At 42.4% G+C, this 27,929-nt stretch overlaps 1 protein-coding gene across 2 annotated transcripts; it reads right to left on the reverse strand.

The window, feature by feature from the left end:
• Nucleotides 1–4,525: 4,525 nt before the first annotated feature.
• Nucleotides 4,526–27,536, reverse strand: LOC138738517 (protein FAM3B-like). Of its 2 annotated transcripts, none has more exons than XM_069888853.1 (8): nt 27,360–27,536; nt 24,277–24,420; nt 21,341–21,464; nt 11,111–11,169; nt 9,137–9,187; nt 7,632–7,719; nt 6,209–6,341; nt 4,526–5,207 (listed from the first exon to the last, which is right to left on the reverse strand). In XM_069888853.1, exons 1-8 carry the CDS (start codon nt 27,388–27,390, stop codon nt 5,112–5,114), a joined length of 726 nt encoding a protein of 241 aa, XP_069744954.1. In that variant the 5' UTR covers nt 27,391–27,536; the 3' UTR covers nt 4,526–5,111. The 2 variants fall into 2 exon arrangements, with proteins under 2 accessions (XP_069744954.1, XP_069744955.1); XM_069888854.1 differs by lacking the exon at nt 27,360–27,536 and adding an exon at nt 26,031–26,246.
• Nucleotides 27,537–27,929: the final 393 nt, after the last annotated feature.

Below are 27,929 nucleotides of genomic sequence, written 5' to 3' on the forward strand. Positions count from 1 at the left end.
CTACACACATACACACACAATACGCATGGTGTATATATACACTTCGGATAACGAGGGAGGAACCGACAGAGGATTTGGGGAAATTGCATGAACATACATATATTGTGGTGCACTGTTAGCCAGAATCAGACACACACAAAGATAAAGACTGTACAACAGACTTTAATCCAGCCAGACTGGCTGTGGCTGCAGCAACTCTGAGTGAGGCCTCGGGTGGCCGGCGCAGGCTTATATCCCGGAGGGTTATTGACACCCGACCGGGTGGGGCTTGATCCATTCAGGCCGACTGATTTGACAGCCGGCCAGGTGTTTCCCCCTGCAGTAGGCCGGCGGTACACTCCTGCAGATAGAGGTTGCCCCCTGCAGTAGGCCGGTGGTATACCACCACATATTCAACAGTCAGGATCAAGGTGATACTACGTGCCGCCACCCCTACATATGGACACGGCTCTAGCTACCTGGCCTGGAGACTCACCTCAACCCAGTGTGGAAGGTGTGTACGTGCCACGAGGAGTCCAAAGAGGCAGAACAAAGGGGCATTTAGATATACAGAACTATAAAGGGGCGTATAGTCCTTTATAGTTCTGTAGGCATTACTGGGGGCCCAATCATTTGGGCTGCTGTGGCTAATGGCTCAAATCCAAGTGCAGGGGCTCAGCAGGGGTCAGTCGAGGTGATTCACCTTGCCAATTGGGTGGTCAGGGCTGAGTCTGGGCAGGCTTCCTGGACTGCAGCACCTGGTGATTTAGGTGGGGCAATTGCAAGGGTCACCTTGATGGCTTGGGGTGAGTCTTTGACCTTGATTGGCAGGTAATGTGTCCTCCGAACAGGAGCGCAGCAGTGCCACCAGGTGGTGGACACTGCCTCCATTGTAGATTAGAAAACTCATGTCTCCATTCACGAAAGTGAATATGGTCTGTCCCATAGACCATATGGGACAGCACTATTCACTTAGCTGTCTTAGTAAGTGCTAGAATCCAGGTACATTCATTTACCACAGACATTATACATTTGAGCAGAGTCACATGGATTTATGAAAGGGCAGTCATGTTCTGCCACATTAGAGTTTGAGATACAAAATTCAAGATGCTGGAAATCCAAAATAAGACACAAGATGGTGGTAGTACACAGAGGGACATTTCCTCAAAGGAGGGGGTGGGGGAGATAAGATTTTGGAATTCCTGTAATTTACTGGAAAGTATGTTACAGTGTGGCGGCTCACATTGCGATGCAGGCGAACCGTCTCCATGTTTGTGACAAACTCGGAGCCAGTTCATCTGCGTTGTGATGTGCGCCGCTGGTTTTGACTCCCTCGTGGGCAGAGCCGTGCCCACACACTTGGCTGCGTCGTTATGTCACCACCAACGCAGAGGTGGGACTTGACAGCCACCTTACAAGACACAGCGTGTAGTCTCATTCTTTCGTTACCTCCTAGTAGCTAATGCTACAGCAGTTTCTTTTTTTTCCTCCAGACTGGTTTCACTTTCCAGTTCTGACGTGAATACAAGATGTAAGAAATCTATGCGGTAAAGTTAAGCTGTAATACAATCTTTCTCCCTAGATTTTTCTAATTTAAAAAAAAGATTTAGATATACAGGATGGTAACATCCTGTTTCAGCCTAACAGCCCAATTACACCCAATTGACCTTCAACCCTGGTACATTTTGAATGGTGGGAGGAAACCTGAGGCCCCAGAGGAAACCCATGCAGACACAGGGAGAGCGTACAAACTCCTTATAGTCGGTGCCAGATTCAAACCCCGGTTATTGGTGCTGTAACAGCATTATGTTTAACACTCTAAGCTAACTCTCTAAGCTTATAATATTGGATTTTTAATGCCCACTTTAGGTACAAATCTGAGAATGTAAAACATTGTGGTGCATTGTTATCCAGAATCAGACAAACACAAGGTAAAGACTGCATAACAGGCTTTAATGCACAAAGACTTCCACAGAGCCAGGCTGGCTGTAGCTGCAGTAACTCTGAATGAGCTTCGGGAGGCTGGCGCAGGCTTATATCCCCGGAGGGTGATTGACACCTGACTGGGTGGGGCTTGACCCATTCAGGCCAACTGATTGACAGGTGTTGTCCAATCCTCTTGCACTCTTGCAGGTATGGAGGTTGCCCCCTGCAGGTACAGAGGTTGCCCCCTACAGTAGGCTGGTGGTGTACCATCACAAACATATAGCACAGAAGGAGGTTACATGGCCCAACCAGCCCACATGTGTCAGGTAAAGGTGTTTCTCCTCATTCTTGTTGATAATTATCAAGTAATTTTGACCTCTTGTGAAAATGTTCGCTCAACATGAAATTTATCAAAATCTGTCATAAAATCCCCATTATGTTACCTCTCCATTTTAACTTTTGAGTGAAAATACACTCTTTCCTGGTGTGTTATAGCCTTATTTTTGTATGTCCTTGAAATCCTCTTTCCATTGTTGCTGTATTTTTCTTGTAAAACAGCAACTAGATAAGCACACAGCACAGTTTGAGGTTTAACACGGCTCAATATTTCTTCCTAATTTTCAGTTACATTCCTTTAAATCAGTGGTTCCCAAATTTTTGCGGCTGCTTCCCCCTTGGCTCCCAGGCCACTTCCCCCCGTCCCCACAAACACATATAACGAACACACACCTCTTTCTTGGTTTACTGCAAATTTAAAACAACAACTAATCTAGCACTACAAACAAGCGCATGTATTTCACAAATAAAACTTAAAGTAAACCAACCAGGGCAGCCCTGTCCCGACTGGTCACCACCCCTGGCCATCACCGTCCCGAGTGCTTGCCGTCCTGTCCCATCTGTCACCATCCCGGGCAGTCACCCCCACCTTCTCCTCACCTGACGGATAGTGCACGATGAGTGCAAGAAATCCTGGTGGCAATTTGAAATCTGACTCATTCATCAGGGATCTGGCACCATGGCACCTGATCTAAATGGTGAGTGATACTGGATGGGCTCTTATATCCTTTCATCTTATATGTTGCACACCCACATTAGATTAAATATATGGTCTTGTTACAGTATCCATCACCTAATGGGATTGGTAGATGTTGGATAAGTTTTTTTCTGGTTGCTTGAGACTTGTTCTTAAAATACCTAACTAATACACCTGCATTAAAAATAAACAGTTTAAAACAGTTTGGGCAGCACAGATGGAATAACGGTTTGTGCAGTGCCTTTACAGCGCCAGCAATTGAGACTGGGGTTATAATCCTGCGCTTTCTGTATGGAGTTTGTACTGTTATGAGCCCAGAGGACCCCAAAACCCAGAGGCAATGGATATTCACCAAGACAAATGGTTACTTAAATAAAAGTTTATTTTAATTATCTTTAAACATGAAAATAGAATCACACTTTAACTTATTGCTATTGACTTAACTAACCCAACTTAACCCCCTTCTAATTCTAAGCGCACATGTATGTAATGTGTGTGCAAGTTCAGAAAAGTTCTTTGGTTCACAGTCCAATCTCACTTCTCATTCCTCCAAGTTCACTGGTTCCAGGCAATTCTTAGACTGTGCACATAATTTAACATTTATAAAGTTCACCAGGCTTTGGTGCTTGAAAGATAAATGGTTACCACTCAGGAAGGTTCTTGTCGGTTTTCAGAGAGATTTGTTGTTCCAGGACATCCACAACTGATTCCTTTTTAATCAGCCACTTCAGTCTCTTGCTGAAGAAACTTGTCCCCTCAGGGTTCTCCAGATGATAACCTCTTTCTTTCAGGTCATCACAGAGTTCCTTTTTGTTTCTCTTATTTCAAGTGAAAGATTAGGCAGCCAGTCCTCTCCTCTTGCATCAATCACAAGGCCTTTGACCAGGCTGAACTAAGCACTCACAACCAGTCTTCCAAATGGGGTTTTCCACAAACTTCCCAGCTTTTCCTGTTCCAGTCCCAGCAGCTGGTGCTGACTGTAAAACTGTAGAACTGAATTCCCCCCCCCCCCCTCTCCCTCTCTCTCTCTAAGAGAGAAAACCTGTTTTACTTTCTCTGCTTGCAAAACCACATGACCCTCTTAGAATAGCAAGTCCCACTCCAGAAAGTCTGCAGCTCCGACAAGTTCTTTCATCTGTTGCCTTCTTGTAAACGACAATCCATTAGTAAAGTCTCGGGCACTCTCCAAAGCTTTTGCAACGTATCTTGGTCCCGACATGTCTAGCATGAGCAGAGCTCCAGTATTTTAAATAAGATCTGTTTTAAAGTGTTTGTATGTGACCTACACTAAAAAAACCTGCCCCAATTTATCTCCCCAAAACATATCTATATACAATACAAACACAACATAATCTATCCCAGTATGTTCTCCCTGTGTCTGCATTGGCTTTCCCCAGGGGCTCCAGTTTCCTCCCAGCCTTCAAAATGTACCAGGGTGTAGGTTAACTGGGTGTTATTGGGCTGCATGAACTCGGGGCCAAAATGGCCTGTTGCTGTGCTACATGTCTGAATTAAAATTAAATTAAAGTAAAAAACAAAAATATTAAGCACTACTTACATCAAACAATTTTCACTTGCATGAATATATAAACCATAAAGCATTTTTACTTTATTTTCAGTTACATTCTTTGAAAACATTTAACTGTCGCTGCATTTACAGGTTCCTCCCCCCTCCATGGAGCCGCCCGAAAGATGAACAAGAACATTCTAGATAATTAATCCACCTCCCCCAAGTTTACAGATAAAGCCTCTGAACAGACGACTCTGACTAAGCAGGGATCAGGGGACACCCCAACAGGGAACGGCTTCAACCAGCTCTTCATGCTCTTTACGTTTCATACAACTTCATTCAACTAGCTGCTGTGAGCAAAGCACAACCAAGACGCTCCTCTGGTTGAATATTTGCTTCTGTCCTTTATGTATTTCTTCAGAGAGCATTTACAATATTAAACATGTAATTTGTATTCTTATTTTGTTCTTATTTATTTTAATTTTAAAAATTTTTTTTCTTCAATTTTTTTTGCCAGTTGGTTGAGGTTGCTGGTTGCTTGAATTTCAGATACTATCTTAATTTCCATACTTTTAAGGGTTGGCTGTTTCTACACTGCTCCAGTGAGTGGAGCAGACAGTCCATCTAATATGACCCAGGAAGTGACCCATGCTCTGACCAGGCCTACAGGTAATCTGTCTTCGGTGAGAGGCAGCCATCAATCTGGATTTCTGCCGGCCAGCCATTGTATCGATTCTTCCCTTCCTCACGGTTCATAATCTGTCCAAACACAAAGAAAAAAAATATTTCAGCAAATAAATAGGTTTTTTGCTTCCTTCTTGGCCCCTCTCCCTAGTAAACAAAGGCAGAGCAAGAAATGGCTAATCTCCAAATCTATTTCTTGACATTTTCTGTCATTGGCCCATTTCCTTTCTCTCAAAGATGGGGTGGGCTTAGGGAGGGGAGCTGGCAGATGAGCAACCTAATCACTGCAACACTCCTAAATTGGAGCTCTCAAAGTTCTCACAAGCCGGCACTTTGGAACATCTGGGACTAATTTCCTTGTACAGTAATGCTCCAAATGGGTGCTGCCTTGGAGAACGATGGCATCTGAAGAAAGAAAGTCTGCAAGTGCTGGGGTTGAACGTGATACAGAAACTCAACAGGTAATGCTGCATTCAGAGGAAGTAATGTTTTGGGTCTGGGCCCATCATTGTTTGACGTATGCCTGATTCAACAAGAGTGAATGCTAGCATGGCCTTCGAAAATATGTGCTCAATGAGTTGGAGAGCCCCAGAGAGGCTGCTCACAATGGAAAGATTGCAATTCATCCTAACTCTGGGTACAGGATTCTAATGAGAGATGAGGACACCTTCCTCGTGAAGGTCTACACCATTGGTTCTCAACCTTTTTCTTTCCACTCACATCCCACTTTAAGTGATCCCTATGCCACAAGTGCTCTGTGATTAGTAAGGGATTGCTCAAGGTGGTATGTAAGTGGGAAGGGAAGATCGAGAGGCACTGCTCTAAGACCCAATTGTAACTGAAATATTTTGCTTGACAAAAATTGTCATTGGCCCATTTCCTTTGGAGTTATGAAACCCTACACATAACGATTAAAACAGTGGTTTTCAAACTTTTTCTTTCCACCCACATCCCACCTTAAGCAATTCCTTACTAATCACAGAGCACTGATGAGATAGGGAATACTTAAAGTGGGATGTGAGTGGAAAGAAAAAGGTTGAGAACCACTGGGCTAAACGATTCTCCAAATGACCAACCTTCTCCCTCGGATAGTCCTTTGGCAATGTGAATCCTTTTGTACCAATAAACACCCAGTTTCCTCGGAAAGACAGCTTCCGGATTTCCTTGCTGCCCAATTCCTCAATGTATTTCTTGACATTTTCTGTCAACCTTGGGTGAAATGAGGAAAAACAGTTATTCAACAATGAGTAAAAGTTGAAAACAACAAATTGTCTGGTTTCTTGTTTTTGTTGAGCTTCACGCCTGACAGGGTGGCACCATTTTTTAAAAATTGTTTGAGAAATGCTTTAAAATATATAAAAAAGAAAAATCTGAGCAGGAACGCAGTGGGGTCATCTTACATAACAACAGAAAGAGAATAAGCCTTTTAAGTTGTTCCAACCGCAGCTAATATTCCACTTCATCCACTCTCCCCCTCCTCCCACCAAATTCCCAATCCCTTGATCTCCTTGAGGTCCAAACATCTCAGATGCAGTAAATGATTGACCATCAGGGATAGAGAATTTCAAGGATTTACAACTTCCTGATTGATAGATTTTCCCTGCATCCCAGTCTTCAATGGCCAATTCTCATCCCAAGGCTTAGTCCCTAACCATTCTTTGCAGCCTGAAGAATCGGATATCCTTGTTAACGTCCCCTCAAAAATAACTTCCTTCAACAAAATTGCATCACATTAATGAACTGTGATGGTGGTAGTTCTGCAATGACATCCTATTCCCAGTCCAGTGAGCCTCCTCTCCCCTCAATCTGGGTGGCACGGTTAGTGTAGTGGTTAATGCTCTTACAGCACCAGTGATCGGGACCAGAGTTTGAATCCCGTGCTGTCTGCAAGGCGTCTGTATGTGTCTGCATGGGTTTTCCCCTGGGGCTCCTGTTTTCTTGCACCGTTCAAAACTGTACTGCAGGCTCAAGATTAATTGGGTGTAATTCGGCGGCGTGGGCCAAACGGCCCTGTTATCGTGCTGTATGTGGCAATCTAAATTTAAAGCACAGAGCCCAAGCATTTCCCTAAGGATAGAGATGAACAGGGCCCATCCATCTTGGTGCATTTCTTCCTCATTTCTTTCTTGCTGGAGAAAGCACATTTGGGATAAGATTCCAATCAATTTAGGGGATATATTTTTGAAATTTAATTTGAGGATACAGCACGATAACAGGTAATTCTGGCCATGGGACTGAGCCGCAAAAACACACCCAATGTGACCAATTAACCTACTAACCCCATTCGTCTTTGGAATGTGGAAGGAATCCCGAACACTCAAAGGAAACACACATGGAAACCAGAAGAACGTCCAAACTTCTTACAGACAACACTGGATTTGAACCTGAGTCACTGGCACTGTAATACCGCTAGGCTAACTGCAAATGCTAACCGTACTGCATTGGTTACAGCGGAACAACCTCATCTCATCTGCCAATGAAGGGATTATTTATACTTACCTGGTAGAACTGTCATCGAATGTTGCCATGAAGATAAACGAACCGTCAGGAGCTTTTTTAAGGTACTCAATCATCTGCCCTGAAAGATCTGCCAGTAAAATGAAAAATGTTACAAATAAAAATGTAACTGGGTGAAAACAGACATCAGTGAGATAAAGGAAAGCTTGTAACTGATATGGTCCAGAGTATTTAGGGCCATAGAAATCAGGGGAAGGAAATGAAAAGCAGCCTGTCAGGTCCGCAACAAGGAGAGGGTGAGGGGGGTGTTTTTGGTAATGGAGTGGCATTATTTGAATTAATCTCATTCCCGCTAATGAATTATTTTGTGGGCTGGCAGAAGGTAAAAAACTATCATGGCAGATACTGAACAGTGAAAGCTCATTGCTCTTACAGGAAATTTGGTTGGGCCAAAGTTTGGGACCATTCCCACATCCTGAACATCCAAGGATCTTCCAAGACCCTCATTCATAGGAAGGGTGTGCAATGGAATCATAAACTGTAGATGGTGGCCATGCAGCCCATTGTGTCTCTGTCAATTTACTTAGTTTTCTCCATGGCCTTTCCATTAGACTGTGGGAAGTATTCCCATTGGTTGCATCACAGACGCAGAAGTCATCAGAAAGTAGAAAAACTGAGCCAAGACCATAGAGGTCGAGGATGGGGGCCCTGACTACCTTTACACTGAAGATGGCCATGAGGGACACTGCCTCAAGAAGTCATAGGGTCCCTATCATTTTGGTCATATTATGACCTTCAGAAGCCTGAAGTCTGGCACCTCTTGGTTCAAGAATAATTTTTATCCCATGGCTATCAAGTTCTTGAACCTGCCTTACTACCCTAACCAGGACTTTCTCCATGATTGTACATGTTTTCACTAACTGCAACCATGAATATTGATTTATCTTTTTTATTTTATCCTCACTCGTCAGGAAGGCACAACAGTGACTGCGCTTCCTGAGGTGGGCCAGACTACTGGTCACAATCCTGTCAATTTTCTACAGGAGCTATCTAGAGAGCATTCTGGGTGTCTGTGACACAGGGTGGTATGGTTGCTGTAGATTATTGGATCGGAGGTCGATCTACAGGAGCGGCAGAGAGGATCACCTCCTCCCCACCATTGATGTGATCTACCAGGATCATTGCCTGAAGAGAGCTCGCAAAATTGTTAAGGACCCCAACACCCCCGAACAGCTGCTTTAGTTTTATTTTAGTATTTTACAGTAGATGCTACAGCACTGATGATGACGTAGAATATTTCCAAGAACATTTGCTGCTTTTATGGACGAAAAGTTGTAGAATTTCCAAGAGAACAGTTAAGCTACTTTTCCAGTGTTCCTGTGGTTCTTCTACCCAATGATAACAGAGAAGTGCATCCACTTGAATATATAAACCATATAAACCAATGATAACAGACAAGTTATCCACGCATCATACACAAGTCGAACCGATCAGAGGCAAGCTATGAAGACCGCAGATGGGAAATTGAAATTAAACATTTTTCTTACCTGCTGCCCAGAGGTCAAAATTGCTTGAACTTATGGGCTTTCCCGTCTTGGCTAGAGGGATAAATGTGAGGAGAAATGTCTTGTTTATACAATAGGCATATAGGAAGTAGGAACAGGAGTAGGCCAAAAATGGCCCATTGAGCCTGCTCCGCCATTCAATACAATCATGGCTGATCTAATTTATGACCTCACTCCACCCACCTGCCTTCTCCCCATATCCCCTAATTCCTCTATCATGTAAAAAAATTCCTCTATCATGTAAAAAAATAAAAGATGCTGTTTTCAAACAACTCCTAGTTCTCTTTCAAATAGGTTTACCACGAGTCATGTTCTTTGATTATATGTAATTCCCAATTCAGTGCAATTCTTTTAATCAGGGCAGTGGGAGCCACCTGCAACCCTTTGTGTGTGAGGAACCAATTTGTGGTTTCACTTTGACTCCAAGGTGGCACACGCACACCTATATTTATATATATTTGAATATAATATATATTTAATATATATAATAGAAACAAACTCAAATATTCACAAATATGCACAGATGGCCAAACATAAACACAAATGGACACACCCACACATGCAAGCACACCTGTGCGCAAATATACACACCCCCTGCACCATTTTTATCAAACCCTAATCTTATTTCTTTCATCCTAGATGCCCCTTTTCCTACTACCTCTTGCAATTTACCCCCTCTATAAGCATCCCTTCAACTCTCTCTTATTGCCCATTAATTCCACCACCACTCTCCTCCTCTAACTGCTTCCCCCACACTCCACCCATGCTCTCAATTGCTGCTCATCTCCCAGAGTTAGGGCACTCACCCTCTACTGTGGCTTGCCCTCCCTGATTGTTAATCACCATCCTGGATCCCAGTGTCTACACTACTTGAAGCTAAAATACTCAACCAGAAACTCAAGAGCTCTCCCGGAAAAAACTTGGGACAACCTGGCACTGCCTGTTGTCAGCCAATTGCTATGTCCCAGCCCAATGTATGGAGATGAATCCATCCTAAGGGAGTAGGGGCATCTCACGTGGCCTCCATTGCCACTCAGCATGTACAATGACCCTCATCAGATGGGACCTCTACCTTCCTCTCATACTTTACAGCGGCCTCTCTGGCCCACCCGCTTTTCTTAAAGCCAGGACATCTTTTCCATGGACCCTTGTAAATTTTGGGCACTGCTATCCAGATCCATCCTTTACTTTTTGGAGAAGAACTCATGCATTTTCATGCTGTTAATCTCATGACTGAGTGGAGATTTATATGTTGATTCAATCAATTATTTTGCTATTCCTCTCATTTTGGAACAAAAAGTGATCATGGATGAAATTTCTGTAAACAGTGAAGAAAACACACAATGCTGGACAAACCATGTAAATAGCAAAGATAACCAACACTTTGGGCTTGACCCTTCACCAAGGTATGATCAAAATGTAGGTAGGCGCCTGAATAAAATGGTGGAGGGGGAATGTTGGAGGGGCACAGCCCTACGGGCAAGACTGGATAAGGGTGGGAGGGTAGAACAGCAAGCAGGGGAAGAGGGGATGACTCTGTGAATGAAGGGGTGGAGAGCTGGAGGAAAGGAGGGAGAGGGAAGGGGAAAGTGAGGGAGGAGTGGTCAAGTAGAAAATGATGTTAATGCCATCTGGTTGGAAAGCACTCAGATGGAATATCAGCTGTTGCTTATTGTCCTTCAGCTGTTTCAACCTAAGGGCACAAATTGGGAAACCCAAGGGAAAAATGAAGCGGGAAACAGAAAATTCACCCCAAACCTGCAGGAAATCTCTCTGGAGAATGGATGGGAGGGACAGAACCGCCGCAGGCAGCTATAACAAGAATCCGGAAGGCTGCCAAACTGCTCTAAACATGTAAACTCGATTCCCTTCCACGCTGTTAGAACCCCTGATAAATAAATCAACAGATGCCTTATTTGTGACCTATTAGCTTAATTCAACTCAACGTAGACTCACCTTCCACAATGGCAATGTTCATGCCCCTTCCAAAATTACCCTTCTCACGACCCAAGAGTCTGGTTAGGAACACATTCAAAAAATGACGATTACTTGAGAAAAAAAATATTGAATTTACTTCTCTCCCTTCAGAGACAATGACCTTCAAATAGTTCAAAATGTTTTGTATATTTCAGTGAGATCACCACTCATTTCTCTAAACCGAAGGATAGATAGGTCAATTCTAGTTTGTCTTTCCTCTGCCGTCCCAGGGCTGAAAAGGCCACAAACTACTGATGCAGGAAGTCGGAAATAAAATCAAAATATGGGAGATATGTAGCAGTAAGGAAGCAGCTGAGGAGAAAGAACATTTAAAAAAACTCCCAATTAAGTGCGTTTATCCCCAATACCAAGGGATTGCCGATGAGAAGAGGGAAACAAAGGCAAAGTTTTTGTTCAATGGCCTTTCATCAGCTACGTTTTTTGATGGATCTGAAAGGTTAACTTTGCTTTTTGTTAAATTTAACTTCGAGATACAACATGGTTGCAGACCCTTCCAGCCTACGAGCCAAAATACACCTATGTGACCAATACTAACCCCGTAACCCTTTGGACCATGGATGGAAAGCCCAGCGCCCGGAGGAAACCCGCATGGAAACCAAGAGAACATACAAACTCCTTACAGACAAGGTTGGGCTTGAACTCAGGACGCTGGTGCGGTAGTAGCACCGTGCCAACTGCCATGCTAACCATGTTTCCCAGGTCATTGAGTTGCGTTAGAGTGGAACAGTCTCATTCTTTAACGTCACCTCATCCTCCAATGAAAGGAGGAAACCCATTGCAGGCACGGAGAGAAGGTACAAGCTGAGAAAATCAGAGGGAAATTCTAGGGAGTTGGCACGACACTGGCGGTCGAGTGGACTGGACTGGTCTGCAGATTTCTACTTTCTTAACAGACAGAGGCAGATTTGAATCCGGGTCGCTTTTGCCATAATAGCATTGCGTTAACCAGGCCACCTGTTTCTTTTTCCATTGCTGCTGGCCGACTTGCTGAGTATTTCAAGTATTTTCCTTTTTTAAAATCCCAGGAATCAAGGTGGTAGACCTTTTCAATCATGTCCTTCCCACAGACCTGTACACAGTATACTCGGTGTGGTGTCACTGGGGCATTGTAAAATTAGATCAAGATGTTTGTACACTCAAATCTTCTCATGATCTCTACCAAAATGCCTAAGGGCTGCAAGCACCATCTTTAAATTCCCAGTCAAGTCACATACCATCATTGGTTGGTACTAAATCCTGGAACTTCCTTCATGAGAGCATACTAAGAGCAGTAAAAGAGAGGCAAAGACGTAAAAGAAAATACTATGACTAGGTGCTGTTGGGGCCAGAGTGTCTATATCCCTGGTGCAGTTGGTTAATGCTTGACCTCCCCAGAATACCAATGGAAGGGGATTCATTGAATGTCATGGGGAAATGGTTGGAGTTGGAGATATCTATTGCCTGCCATTTGTGTCTCCATAATTCTTTTTTAATTAAATCAGCCCACTCCGGGATGCTGTCCACACCCAAGCTACAGGTCTGAGGAACTGTAAATGGAAATGGGCACTATGTGGCCACTGAATCACAGCGGGCACGATCAAATAACCACACAAGGTGTTTTTGGAGTGATTCAAATGGATTTACTCTTCATCACCCGCACACCCATTTAAAAGCCCGAATCTCGCACTCGACACGCGCTGACGTCATCACGCACTGATGTCACATGGCCAACTCGATGCCTTCTGGGAGCTGTAGGGCCGCCACAGCGCCGCTAAACTGAATATTTGACAGCAAACATCTGATCTGAACCAGAGACACTGCAGATACTGGAAACCTGGAGCAGCACACAGAATGCTGGAAGAACTCAGCAGGTCGGGCAGCATCCGTGGAAGGCAACAGATGCTCAATGTTTCAGGCCACACCCCTTCATCAGGGGATAGCAAGAAAAAGGCGGGGTGGGTGGTGGGAGGGGGAATAGCGTGGGCTGGCGGTGATAGGTGAGAGGGGGAAATGGGAGGAAGAGACAGGGGGGCTGAGGATGATACACTAGGAGCAAGGAAGAGAGCGGGGAGATGGAGGAAGGAAGGAGTAGGTGACGGGCAGATGGAGAGGGAGCAGGAGGGGAAAGAGAAGGAGGATAAAGGCCATTGAGATTTAGGGAAAGCCGGGGGGGGGGTTAAGAAAACAAGGGTGGTGATTACCAGAAATTGGAGAAGTGGATGCTGATGCCATCTGGTTGGAGACTGTTACTTTTGATCTCATTGATCAAACAGCTCATGATAAATCTCTGTATTGAGAACCTTTTTCATTTGTGTCTCTAGGCTGAGGTGTTTGACCTCTCGTATTACAACTCAAATGTGCATAAGCACAGAGATGAATTCAGTGTCTTTGATGTATCCCAGTGCACACAGTGCTTTATTTTTATATTGCGAAGTAAATTGTTTGAAGTCTGGTTTCTGTAATAATGAGGAGGACCTCATCTGTAGCACCATTTTAAGCTCATTCGAGGAAGTAAGCAGGGGTGCAGCGCTGCTGGAGCTCACTGGAAAGCCGCTCCAGCACCTTAGGGGGAACCTCGTCCTGTGCCGTGACCCAGGTTTTCTGGAGGGAGACAGGTCAAGATGTTAAGAGGCTTTAGACAAGGTCAAAAGAGAGAGGGGCCACAGGTACAGGGCGGAACCAGGTAATCAGTTCACCACAAGGGGACAGCTCCAGCAACCCACGGGGCGGCTCCAGGCACCTCAAGAGGCAGCTCTGGGCACATCCTTGTTGCTGTTTTTGGTGAGGTCTGGCACCTAAAAAATTAGCCCTGCACTCCTGGAAGGAAGATGGGTATGTGACAAGAGTAGTTAGAGGTGGTTTGGGAGGAATTGTTAGAGCAGCTTGAACACACACATTTTAAAACAATATTTGCAGGACTTTTGCAGAATTGCTTTTTGCAGGAGGCAACAAAGTATGGACAGCAGGTTGCCTGGGGGAGAGGGTGATCTTTGCAGGCAGAGAAGAACAGTTTTGCTCTGAGAGGGAGGATGTGAAACAGAGAGAGAGGAGACAGAAATCAGTTCCAGAAGGACAAAGCTGGCAAACTTTGGAAGGCTGCCTGCCTGGTCAAAGGAGGAGATTGGCAGTCTGAAAGGTGACCTGACTCAGAGTACCCAAACAAGAAAATCCACAGATATTGAATGTGGTGAACTGCTCTATCCCCGATTACCTGGTTCTACCCTGTACCTGTGACCCCCCCCCCTTCCCTCTTTTGACAGCTTCGAGCATCTTGACCCTTCCCCAGAAAGCCTGGGTCACGACACAGGATGAGGTCCTTGTACACTGTAAATAAAAGCCTGGAAATCAGGGGCTCAGTCTCAGCCTCTCGAGTTATTTCCTGTGCGTCACTGAGACTGAGCGCTGGAGAAACCCAGCAGGTCATGCAGAATTAAAAGGTAACCAATAAGCACTTTTAGATAGCCACTGAACAGCAGAAAATTCCAGGAAAATTTCTGCTTGAGCGACAGAGTAAAAATGTCGGGACGGAATTTTTTTTAATGCAAATTCTATTCCATAATTTTTCCACTCGTACCCCAACAGAGCGGCTGCAGTGTAAATTAACCGCAGCCACTCTGTGAGGAACAGTCCTAATGAATACGACATTCCCCCTCCAACAAACTCTGCAATACAGGAAGTCTGTGTAGAAGTGCCCTGAAAGTGTCCCGTGTAAATGACCACATCGGGCCACGCCAGAGGTAAGTATGCTTTCCTCCCCCCCCCCCCTCAGAATAATTCTGAAGTTTCTGTGTAAAAATGCCCGATGTTTTGGGCCTGAGCCCTTTGTCAGGAATCAGGAAAGTCAGGGGGGGGGGGGGGGGCCGTGGCAAGATGGCGCAAGGAATAGACGTGCCTTCCAGTCCTCTCCTGACTCTTTGTTATTGTTTTGTCTATAAGTGCCCGTTGAAACCTTCTAAAAAATTTATAAATAGTTAGAGGTATTGAACTAGCTTCTAATGGTACAAATGCTGAAAAAAAGTAAAAGAAAACGGCAACAGATCGCTAAGAAATTACATTTCCAGAAGTTATCTGAGCCTACCTGTTTACAAGAAGCCAGGAATGGATCCAGGAGGAGAAGTGCAGGATTCGGCAACGGAGCCCCGCTCTTTACCGGTAGGGCTCTTTAAAGATGGCGCCCGGCAGCCTTTGGAACAAAGGGCTAGCCAGGCGCATGTATTTCAATCAACGCCCGCTCTGAGCGCTGTCACTGAACCTTTGACAGTTGGAACAGCTGGGACGCCGCCAGCTGAAGACCCGACTTTAAAGAGACATCCGCCGATTGATATAGCGGTGGCGCTGCGAAATGCACCACCAGTTATGAAGACTTCAATAGATCTTGATGTAATGAAGGCTCTTGATGTAATATGGGTTAAGGATAACCCTGACTATCAGTCTTCTGATACTGCTGAGGAGGTTGTGGCAGGGGTTTCTACACGGAGTCAGACTGCAAGAAAAGCAGTTAAACTAAGGGAAGGATTAGAAGATCCTCAGGTTATTCAGAAACAGCAGGATTCTATTTTGCCTGAATCTATTCCAGTTGATATGCTTATCAAGAATCTTGAATTTAAGTTATCTTCTTCAATCAAAGAGATAGGTAAATCTTTGGTTCAAGTTAATACTAAGCTTAATACCTTGGTGGACATTAATACTCAACAGATGGTTGATTATGGAGCTTTTAAGCTTGAAACGAATGAAAGACTTGATGTTTGTGACCAAGGTATAGTTGAGGTACAAGATCAAATACAAGACGTAAATAAAACAATTGAAACTTTACAAATTCAGAATAAAAATTTAGCGAAAAAGGTTGATTATTTGGAGAATCAGTCTAGACGGAACAACGTAAAAATTATTGGTTTGCCAGAAGATATAGAAGGACCAGATCCAAGAAAATTTTTTACTGATTGGATTCCACAAGTGTTAGGACAAGATAAGTCCCCGGAAGGTTTAATACTGGAACGTGCTCACCGAGCTTTGAGAAGAAAGCCTTTTCCAGGACAGAATCCAAGACCTGTCCTGGTCTGTTGTTTAAACTATTATGATAGAGAGACAATTTTGCGTGTGGCTATTAGAAATGCGCAACAAAGTAGATCTCCTTTGATGGTCCAGAACAATCGTGTTTTTTTAAAAATCCGGATTTGAGTCAAGAAGTTATGTCTCAACGACGTGAATTTAATTCTGTGAAAGAAGTGCTATGGAAAAAAAGGATATAAAGCAACATTTAGATACCTTGCAGTATTGAAGATTTTTCAGGATGGATATCAACCAAAATTTTTTGATAACCCTAAAGAAGCTATGGATATTGCTCAACTGTTACCAATCACTCAATTCCAGGAACGACGTAGTCCTCCACGTTCTCCAAAGAGAGTGGAGACACAAGATGGGAATAGAATTTCAAGAAGAAATGGAAGCAATGGTGGTCGGAGTGACAAAGCTGATTAAAAAAAAAAAAAAAAAAATTTTTTTTTTGAGAAGATTTAGATAATGATGATAGTTTAATGTGAAATGGGAGTTAGGAGAGGGAACTGGGTGGGCATTATTTTCCAGAAGTCGTCAGCTACGTGTGAGTTATCTCACACCCAATATTTTGTGGGAGTTACCGCATTGTGCGGTTCAGACAGGAGGAGGTAGTTGTAACCTCTTACCTGTTTTTTTTTTCATTAATTTTTGGATTAAGGAGTGCAGTTTCTTTTTATTATTTTTTTTTAAATAATTTTCTTTTTTTTGTTGTAGTTTTAAGAGGGGATAAGGGGAGGGTCTTTTTTTTCTTTTCTTGTTTTTTTTTCTCTTTTTTTTCTTGTTGTGTTGTTGTAAGAAATGTCTAAATTAAAGTTTGCTTCTCTTAATGTCCAGGGTTTAAATAATCCTATTAAGCATAAGAAAGTACTTGCTTACTTAAAAAAATTAAAAGTTGATGTGGCTTTTTTGCAGGAAACTCATTTAACAGACAAGGAACATTTGAAACTTAAACGTGAATGGGTTGAACAAGTTTTTTTATTCTTCATTTAATTCAAAGGCAAAAGGAGTGGCAATTTTGGTGCACAAGAATCTACCATTTCAGTTACAGAATGAAGAGCAAAATGGTGGAAGATTATTAAAACTGAATTGTACAATCTTTAATGAGGCTTGGACTTTGCTTGATGTTTATGCTCCAAATGTTGAGGATACAGCTTTTGTTGTGGATATGTCTTTATTACTTGGACAAGCAAATTCCAATGTGATGATTGGGGGAGATTTAAATGTGGTATTGGAGCCTTTATTGAACAAGTATCCAAGAGCAATTAAGAAATCTAAGATGGCAGTACAAGTGACTAACATGATGACAGATTTGAATTTAGTTGATATTTGGCGAAGATTTAATCCTACAGAGAAAGATTTTTCTTTTTATTCTTCACGCCATAATTCTTTTTCAAGAACTGATTATTTTTTAATTTCAACGCATTTGCAGGATAGGGTTATATCTGTGGATTATAACGCAAGGTTGGTTTCAGACCATTCATTACTATTATTAGAATATCAGAGTTCACAAGATGTTCAGAGAGCTCCAAGATGGAGATTTAATACTATGTTATTACAAAAACCAGAATTTATTAGTTATTTAAAAAAACAAATTGAGGTTTTTATTAGTAATAATATTAATTCTGTTTCTAGTCATTTTGTTTTATGGGATGCAATGAAAGCTTTCTTATGAGGTCAAATTATTAGTTCTGCTTCTAAAGTAAAGAAAGAGAGAATCAGAGAGATTGAAGATTTAGAGAAAAAGTTAACTGTTACTGAAAAAGAATTTCAAAAAATTGCTACCGAAATGCAAAAGAATCAGTTAACTAATTTAAAATTTAAATATAATGAATTACAAACATATCGGTTTGAATGTTTAATGAATCGAACTAAACATAAGTTTTATGAATGGGGTGAGAAAGCTCATAAAGTTCTCTCATAGCAGTTAAAAAAGGAACAATTATCCAGGATTATACCAGCAATTAGAAAGAAATCGGGTATTACTTTTAGACAAAAAGAAATTAATGAGGAATTTTGTAATTTTTATAAAAAATTATATACTTCAGAATGTAAAGATGTAACTGAAGATGCAATAGATTCTTTTTTGAAAAATATTAAATTGCCACAACTGAATCAAGAAGATAGACAAGAGTTGGATAAATTTTTTACAGAAAATGAAATTGAAATGGCGATAAGAGATATGCCAAATGGAAAGACACCTGGTGAAGATGGGTTTTCTATAGAGTTTTATAAAATTTTTTATGTTGATATATCTCTTATTTATAAGGATGTAATGCAGCAAATTTATAAAACTTTTCAATTACCTGAATCTTGTTCTAATTATCTGAATCTTGCAATAATCAGAGTTATACCAAAAAAAGATAAAGATCCTTTACAGGTTTCTTCTTATCGACCAATATCGTTGTTAAATGTGGATTATAAAGTTGTAGCTAAAATTATGGCTAATAGATTAGCTCAATATTTACCTAAAATAATACATAAAGACCAAACAGGATTTATAAAAAATAGATATGCGTCTGATAATATTTTGCGTGTAAATCTCAAATGAATTATCCAATAGTGGTTTCGTTGGATGCAGAAAAGGCTTTTGATAGAGTGGAATGGAAGTTTTTATTTAAAGTACTTGAGAAATTTTGTTTTGGTTCCTCGTTTATTGGATTGATAAAGGCTTTATATAATAGTCCGAAGGCTAGAGTTGCTACCAATGGGCAGATTTCAGAATCTTTTGATTTAACAAGGTCTACTAGACAAGGATGTCCATTGTCACCTGCTTTATTTGCCATAGTTATTGAACCTTTGGCACAATTAATACGTCAAAATGAAAATGTTAAAGGTATGAGAGTTTTGAATGAGGAATTAAAGATTAATTTATTTGCTGATGATGTTTTATTATATTTGGTGGATCCCGATATCTCTTTACCAGCAATTCAAGAATCTTTAGAAAATTATGGTCAATTATCTGGTTATAAGGTAAATTGGGCTAAAAGTGAAATTTTGTCAATTTGTAAAGATGATTATTCAATATATAAAAATATTATAAATTTGAAGTGGACTAAACAAATTAAATATTTAGGAATTAATATTAATACAGAATATCAAGATTTATATTCAATTAATGATCTTTTAATAAAAAAGATTAAATTAGACTTGATTAGGTGGAAGGATTTACCTTTAGGTTTATTGGGGAGGATTAACACTATAAAAATGAATATTTTTCCTCGGATACAGTATTTGTTTCAATAAATTCCTTATTTTTAAAAAAAAAAGTTTTTTTAAGGATTTATATAAAGCAGTTAGAGACTTCTTATGGAAGGGAAAATTTCCGAGGGTAGCAATGAGAAAGTTGATGTGAGATTTTCAATTTGGAGGTTTGAGATTACCAAATTTTCAACATTATTATGAGGCAGCTCAATTTAAATTTCTTAGTGCATTAATGAATATGGAGGATCCACCTAGTTGGGCAAAGATAGAAATGGCAGTTATTTTAGAATTTCCACACGAGTTTTTGTTTCGATGGAATAAAAATTTATTACGAACTTATGATGTACCAGTATTGAAACATTTATTGAATTTATGGACAAGTAAACTTAATAAATTGGGGCTTAAAAATAAATGGTCTGGGCATTTGCCATTATATAATAATCAACTTGTTCCTTTTACAATCTCCAATATCACTTTGAAACAATGGGAAAGGAAAGGAATAAAAAAATTATCAGATTGTTTTTTTGAAGGATGTTTTTGTTCTTTTGAGGAATTACAAAGGAAATTTGGTATTAGTGGAAATTCTGCATTTGTATATTATCAGTTAAGATCATTTGTAAAACAGATATGTGGCCAACATATGATTTTATTGCCTGAAACTAGTTTTGAGAAATATGTACTTTCCATACAAAAAAAGGGGTATATATCTGATTTGTATTGTATTTTACAAGAAAATGAAAGCAAGACAGATTGGGATAAAGATAAGTTGAAATGGGAAAAAGATTTAGGTTCTATAATAGCTGAAGAAGCCTGGATGGAAATTTATCAGAATAGTATTCGGAAATTGATTAATGCTAGATTAGCGATGATTAATTATAATTTTATACATCAATTATATTTAACACCAGAGAAATTTAAAAAATTTGGTCTTAGTAAGTCAGATTGTTGTTTTCGTTGTGATCAGACAGCCAATATTTTTTTTACATACTGTTTGGTTTTGTGATCGATTGCAACAGTTTTGGAAAGGTATTCAATCTATATTTAATAGTTTATATAATATCTAAGTTGTATCAGATCCTGATATATTTTCATAGGGAATATGCAATCATTAATTGACTTAGGCTTAAATGATTATCAGATTTCTTTTATCTATTTAGCCTTAGCGGTGGCCAAGAAATGTATAGCGCTTACTTGGAAAGACAGAAATATATTAAGCTTAGATAAGTGGTATTTAGAGATGAAGTCTTGTTTAATTATGGAAAAGATATCTTTTTCAATTCAAGATAAGATGTATTTTTATAAGCTGAAGTGGACTCCATTTGTTAAGTACATGCAATTAAGTTTGACTTAAATATGTTTTATGTGTGATATTTTAGATTTGATAACTTTTTTTATTAGTATTTTTACCTGTTTTTTTTTGTTTGTGAGTTTTTTTTATAATATAATATTATTAACTTTATTAATTCTTCACTCTTTATTTTGGGGGGGAAAGGGTGGGTTTTTTTAAATATATATATAGATTTTTTTTTAGTGGCCGTATATATGGGGGGGGGTTAGACTGATTTAAGTTAGGTTATTAATGCTGTGTTGTAATAATTACTTTATTTTTATTTTTCTTTAAATGTAATTTTTTTTGTTTTATTCATGTGATAAAATCTTTAAATAAAATTTAAAAAAAAAGGAATCAGGAAAGTCAACCGAACCTTCCTGATTCTGACGAAAGGCTCAGGCCCAAAACATTGGCGACCTTTCAATTCCTGTTGATGCTGCATGACCTGGTGAGTTTGCGCTTGATCTCAGCATCTGTGGATCTTCTCATTTAATAGGCAATCGATGTCACTTCCCCCCTGCATTATAATTGATTAAAATGCCACCTGTATTCCACACAGTCCATAATCAATGCCCAGTTCCTCAGCTCGCAATCGAGAGCGAAAATAAATCACCATTACTTACATTTCGTCTTCAAAGCAAATCTTTGGAGGTTTGTTGTTCTCACTGCCACTCAACACAAGAAAGGCAAAGGCTCCAGATGGACATGATGTCCAATGATCACATTTGTGTCGCTTTGGGGAAGGTGCTAAAACATGTAAAGAAGTGAAGAAAGAGTTTATGTTCCAAGTCGACATTTTAAAAAAATTACATTATTTTAAAAATTTAGAGTTGCAGCATGCTAACAGGCCCTACTGGCCCATGACCTGGTGCCACTCAAATACACCCATTACCCTGTATGTTTTTGGAGGACAGGAGTTGACCAGAGCACCCGGAGGAAACCCACGCAGGTCTCAAGGAGAACATACAGGCCTCTTGCAGGCAGCACCGGATTCTAATTCAACTGGTGCTGTAATTGCATTGCTCTATCACAGAAATTTCATTCAATTTGGGCATCATGTTTGGCACAGTTATCGTGGGCCAAAGGGCCTATTCTAGTTATGTTCTATGTTAGATACTTCCCTCAAAACAGAAATGATCAGGCGTGCAGGGCTAATTTTTTTTTTTAAGGTGCCAGAGCTCACCAAAAACAGCGACAAGGAGGTATTGGAGCTGCCCCCTGAGGTGCCCAGAGCTGTCCCCCGAGGTGCCTGTAACTGTCCCCTGAGGGCCTGGAGTTGGCCTGAGGTACCTGGAGCTGCCCACCCGAGGTGCCCAGAGCTCCAGTCTGGTAAGCTTCAGCAGAACTGCACCTCAGGAAATTATTTTCTAATTTGAATTGTGCTTGGCAATATTTTTTATTTTCTGTGGGTCATCTACCACAAGGTGGGAACATTGTATTCAGGAGGAAAGGAAAACAATCAGGAAAAGAATTATTAGTTTAATTACTTTAGTTAAAGTGCCTTCAGCTGGCAAGTTTATAAATTCTGGGATTTCATCACTAATCCTCTTCATGCGTTGACCTGTCTCTCCTTTAAGATGCTCTTTAAATACAACTTATTCCATGGTGATCCGTGTGAAAGCAAAAATGGGCAAAAAGGGGAAAAATAATCACGTATCCTTAGCAAGGGTGTATTGAGAACATCTGTTCAAAATGCCCCTCCAAAAGGCATGGATTCCTGCACTGACCCCTCACTGTTTTCTTTCAGCCTTAAGTGCCTTGCTCTCAGCTAGATGTAACACTTTTATTTGAATATTTTATTTATCGTTTTTCCACTAAAACTCCCACAATATCATTAATTTCGCTGTCAACTTTTGATACTTGTTAATTCCATACTATCTTCTCATCGATTTTAAGTTCTTTTATCCCTCCTTCCCCCACCCCACCAACAATGAACACAACACCAGGCTAATTACACATGCACAATAGCCAAAACATTCACAATGAAGGTATGAAACCTTGTATTTGGGGGATTATGGGTCTGCCACGTGGCATAGGCTGCCTTCCTTTTTCAGTGGTTTTCCCTGGTTGGAATGGGATGGGCCCCCTCTGCCTTCCCCACTAGTTGAGGGGTGGATTAGAAGGGTAGGGCAAGGCGGCGAGGCATGGCGGTTGGTCCACATTACAATTGTGCCCCTATGCTGTTTAAGTCGGGCTGCCAGACCTTCAAGAAAGGACGGTATTGTTTCCTTAGGTTGGAGGTAATTTTCTCCAGGGGAAACAGCATTGTTCAATGGTCAGGTAGGAGTCGGGCCACTGCCAATGCGGTCATAACAAACTGAATTTGAAATTTGAGTTGGGTGTAACCCTTAAATGCCATCCATTCCTGCCTTCCATTCAGCCCATCTCATTAGCACATAGGCTAGTTTGCAAGTAATCTGGAGACACAATGGAATGGTAAAAATGAGTAAAGTCAGGAGATTATACATCAGTTATCTGTTAAAGGGTGAGACCACATCTTGAGCACTGTAAACATGATGGGTCAATGCATTTAAGGAAGGCTGTTAAAGGACTGAAAGCAGAGAAGAGTGAAGTTTAACGGAACAAGTTCCTGGAATGGGCCAAAACTTGGATAGTTTAGGCGTATAGGAGATGGAGAGGTCGGTTGATCAAAATATGCAAGACCTCGAGGGCTCTTTACAGACTGGATGCAGAGGTTTGCTCATGTGGGAGGATCTTAGGACAGGCAGAACCACAAGGGGTCATTCACTTAAGGGTGCGATGGTGCGGAGATAAATACTTCACCCAGAGGTTTGAAAGAATTTGGAACACTTTTCCTTGAAGTCTTTAAAATGTTTAAGGAATAAACATGTTTAAGGAATCACCATGGAATAATTGAAAAACAAGAAGATGGAAGGTTACTCTCGGTGGATGGGAACGTGGTTACAATCAGATCAGCCACGGTCTTATTGAAAAGAGATGCATGTGGGCTACTCCTTAATCCCGTAAACTCACTGGAGAGAAAAGGCAGCAGACGGAATGATAGCTTCCTTTTTTTTGACCGAAGATAATTAATTTAAATGTGTTCAACATTTTGGTGATCGAGGCTTTTTAAAAATCATTATTTTAATGCTTTCTGAGTGTTCATGAATTTTGGAGATAGTCGCAAGTATTTAGTTGCCAGATTTTCCTGTCAGCTGTTCTCAACCTTTTTCTTTCCACTCACATCCCATTTTAAGTAATCCCTGTGCCATCAGTGCTCTGCGATTGGTAAGGGATTCCTTAAGGTGGGATGTGAGTAGGAAGGGAAGGTTGAGAATCATTGCTGTGGACCCAATTGTTACTGAAATATTTTGCTTGAGAAAAATTGTCATTGGCCCATTTCCTTTCGAGTTATGAAACCATGCACATAGCGAGTCAACTAGGGACAATTAAAACAGTAGTTTTCAAACTTTGGCAAGGAATATCCATGATTTCATCCCATCAACAAGCATTGGTGGTTCAGGATGTCTAATCATTGGGTACAAAGCCCTTTTTAATACTGCAGAATCTCCAGACTAATCAACAGTCTTCACTTTACCTTGGATTTGTGGCCTCTGACCCATTTTCTGAATCACGCTGATGCCACGCCACAGGGTACCCTCCATCATGGCATCGGCTAGTAGCTGGCCAAGGTACCATGACCCAACAAAACCTGCCACAATTATCGCTAATTTGGCATGTCCTGTTAAGAACAGAAGGACATTTGACAAATGAAAACAAAGAAGAAGCAGTATATGAAGAGTGGAACACTTTTATAAAAAAAAAACCACATTGCATTATACAAAAACCAACAAGGATACAGTTTTGATGGCAATACATTTGCACCTGTTCTATGTACAACAGGAAGAGTGGTATAATGTCCTTTGGAATGGAACATAGTTTTCTTTCAGGATGCTTTCAGGAAAGCATAACTTTCAGGAGTTATGCTACAAGGAAATAATCAAAGACTATAGTTATTAGATAACGAATGAACAGTCATAATGCAATATTTTATGACATGAACCTTTAATTGGTTTCTCTTTCAACATTTGCTGACCCACTGGTTGAGTTCTTACTGCTTTCCAGTTTTTATTTCAGATTGAGGAAATGGGCAGTTTTAATATAGGTACTACCACTTCAGTCATGTTAAAGAGTCATTTCATTGAAGGGAATTTATAGGAAATTTAAAGTTAGATTGAGAGGGAGTGTTTCTACTGATGAGGGATTGTGGAAACAGGAAGCTTGGTCATTCATGATTAAGGTGGAGACTAATTTATAAGGGTGCCAGAAATTTGGAATCCTCTTCCACAACAAGAATGGATGACAGGTCAAGCATTCCTATTACCTTTCAAATTGATTGGCATTTTGTTGTCAAAATGGATGAAAAGATCTAAGACAAAGGTAGATAAATGGAATTAGGCAATGTAAGGGCCATGGAATTGTGCTTTGATGGACAATGACTGAAATTTCTATAAACTTGGAGGTACAGGAAGCAATAAACAACTGCTGGAGAGACTCAATGGGTTGAGCAGCATCTGTGTGGGGATGGGGGGAGATGGGTGGGAGAAGAGCTGTTGATATTTGGACCGAGACACTGCATCAGTAGTGACAGAGGAGAGGGAAGATGGCCGGTGTTAAAAGGAGGAGGTGATTGGTGGACCAAGGACCTGAGAAAGTTGATGGACAGCCAGAGATGGGAGGGGGTGTTGAAGAGATGGGAGACAAGAGGGATGGCATGATGGGGGGAGGATGACGGCAGCAAGGGGGATGAACAGTGAGCACCTAACAGCCATCAGTGCTGGAATGTGACAAGAATGTCATAAAAGGAACCAATCAGGAAGAGATGGCGGAATGAGATGGGGGTAGGACATCCAGAGAGTGAAGAGTGTGGCTAGTGAGAGGATGTTAAGGGGGGCAAAAATGGGAAACTGCAGGCGAAGGGAAAAAAAATGGCAGTGCTGCCACTGGTGTGGACCCGGGACAGCGGGAGCGGAAACACAGCTCTGCTGCACACGGTCCTCCTGCCCAGTCCTAAAGTTGATGGGTTTTCTACAGGCCTTAAATGGCCTGCAAAAGGGGCAGACGGTGTTCACTTTTAAATATCCTGCAGCCACGGAGGTCTTTGCTCAAGATGGCAGTGCCTGTGATGGACACCACGCCATGAGGTGTTGCAGACTCCAAGGGAACAGCAGTCCGGCAGAGCATCGGAAATGGGAAGGATTAGCATGGGAGCAACACTACAGGGCAGGTGCCCATGACAGCAGACCAGCGAGGGGCTCAGCAGTTCTTGGCTATAGGCTGTTGGCAACTTACAGTTGAAGGACCCATACGGGCTATGGGCTGCAGTTGATGGCTCATGGGATCCAGTCTGTGCCATGGGATTTGAGAGATCACTGTGGGCAAGAAGGGCTTCCAAAAGTCCTCAGGTGCTGAAGGCTTCCTGATTGTGTCAGAGGTCTGGACCTGGAACTGGGGTTGCCATTGGTTTGAACAGATGTCTGTGAGGCTGTGGGAGGCGCTGGAGGCAAATCCACAGACACTCATGTCTCTGAAAGAACTCTTTTCTGCTTCTCTTTTTCCTATTGTTACAGCACACGTTACATTTTTACCCACTATTATGGTGGCGGGCAGCACGGTTGGAATAGGCTGAAACGCCTGGCGTAGCAGTTAGGCCATGCTTTTACAAATGGCACGATCAGGTCTGGTTTGGGATTTGAGTCCTGCATCGTCTGTCAGGAGTTTGTACGTTCTCCCCATGTCTGCATGGGTTTCTTCTGGGGGCTCCGGTTTCCTCCCACTGTTGAAAACATACTGGGGGGGGGGGTGTAAGTTAATGGGGTGTAAATTGGGTGGCCTGACCATGAAGGAAACCTTGAAAATTTAATGTAAATACCATTGGGGCATACTTTCCCCAGGCAGTAATAGAAAGGGTTGATCCTCCAATCTGGAATGGGGCAGCCGGAAGACTGACAGGTCAGTGTGGGAATGGGAAGAAGAATTGGAAGGTCCTGCTGGCGTCCACTGGCCAGCGATGACACAGAAATGCCGCAAGAACATGGGTGGTCGAGCAGTGTCCATATCTGCTGATAGAAAGCAGGTGGCATAGAGGCAATATCATCAGGCAAAACAATGCAGACAAACCGGATTCTCCCACACCTGCATGACACCACCCTGAGGCCTTTTCCACTGGAACCTCGACCCAGGAATTGACGGGTTAAGGGTCCAGTGGAGAAGCGAATCAGCCTCCATCCCCCACCCCACCCTCTATATCCGGGTCGGAATAAACAGGTATGGAAAGGACAGCAGAAAGTCTCCTGTTCCCAGTCGAGAGGAGACTCTCCTGCCCTCGGGGGGACGTGGCCACAGCGCAGGTTAAGGGTGGGAACAGCAACATTATGACCGCTCTGCCAATTAGCTGGGACCCCAGTGGAAAACGGGGCTCGGCGGGGCGGGGGGCTCAGGGAAACCAAGCTGTCGGGCGCACTTTTATCGGGGGGCGACAGAGCCTCTCGGTTGAATGGAAGCAGAACATTTAAACAACAAGGGTCGAAAGAAAGGCGTAAAACCAGCCAGTCCTTCCAAGAATGAAGCAGAGCGGGGACCGGCAGAACAGCGAGCGCCGGAGCCCAGAGCAGCTCTTACCCATCGCCAGGGCTCGGAACGGCGGTAACATCCCCTCGCTTCTTGGTGCCGCCGCCGGACGGCTCCGCTGAAATGAGGGCGTCTTCTACCGGGACGGGACGGGGAGGCCGGTGCCAGCTCTCCCTGAAACCTCCTGTGCGCTTCTTCTGCTTTCCTTCCTCCCCCGGGGCGATTGCATTACGGGTGATTAAATAGGGCGTCAGCGAAAGGTGCGGCATGGAAGCAGGTGTCTCCGCAGCCCTTCTCTATGCTGACACAGGATATGGAGGCAGCGCAGGTGGACAAGGGCAGCGCATGGAGGGAGCGCAGGTGGACAAGGGCAGCGCATGGAGGCAGCGCAGGTGGACAAGGGCAGCGCATGGAGGGAGCGCAGGTGGACAAGGGCAGCGCATGGAGGCAGCGCAGGTGGACAAGGGCAGCGCATGGAGGGAGCGCAGGTGGACAAGGGCAGCGCATGGAGGCAGCGCAGGTGGACAAGGGCAGCGCATGGAGGGAGCGCAGGTGGACAAGGGCAGCGCATGGAGGCAGCGCAGGTGGACAAGGGCAGCGCATGGAGGGAGCGCAGGTGGA

Source organism: Narcine bancroftii, chromosome 7, assembly GCF_036971445.1.
Source record: "Narcine bancroftii isolate sNarBan1 chromosome 7, sNarBan1.hap1, whole genome shotgun sequence".
NCBI lineage: Eukaryota > Metazoa > Chordata > Chondrichthyes > Torpediniformes > Narcinidae > Narcine > Narcine bancroftii.

Excerpts from the sequence above, each read along its gene's own strand:
- LOC138738517 (XM_069888853.1), bottom strand. The coding sequence starts at position 27,390 with ATGTTACCGCCGTTCCGAGCCCTGGCGATGG. Across the intron at positions 7,720-9,136 it reads TTTTGACCTCTGGGCAGCAG|ATCTTTCAGGGCAGATGATT; the intron begins GTAAGAAAAATG and ends TTTTACTGGCAG. Across the intron at positions 5,208-6,208 it reads AGGACTATCCGAGGGAGAAG|ATTATGAACCGTGAGGAAGG; the intron begins GTTGGTCATTTG and ends GTGTTTGGACAG.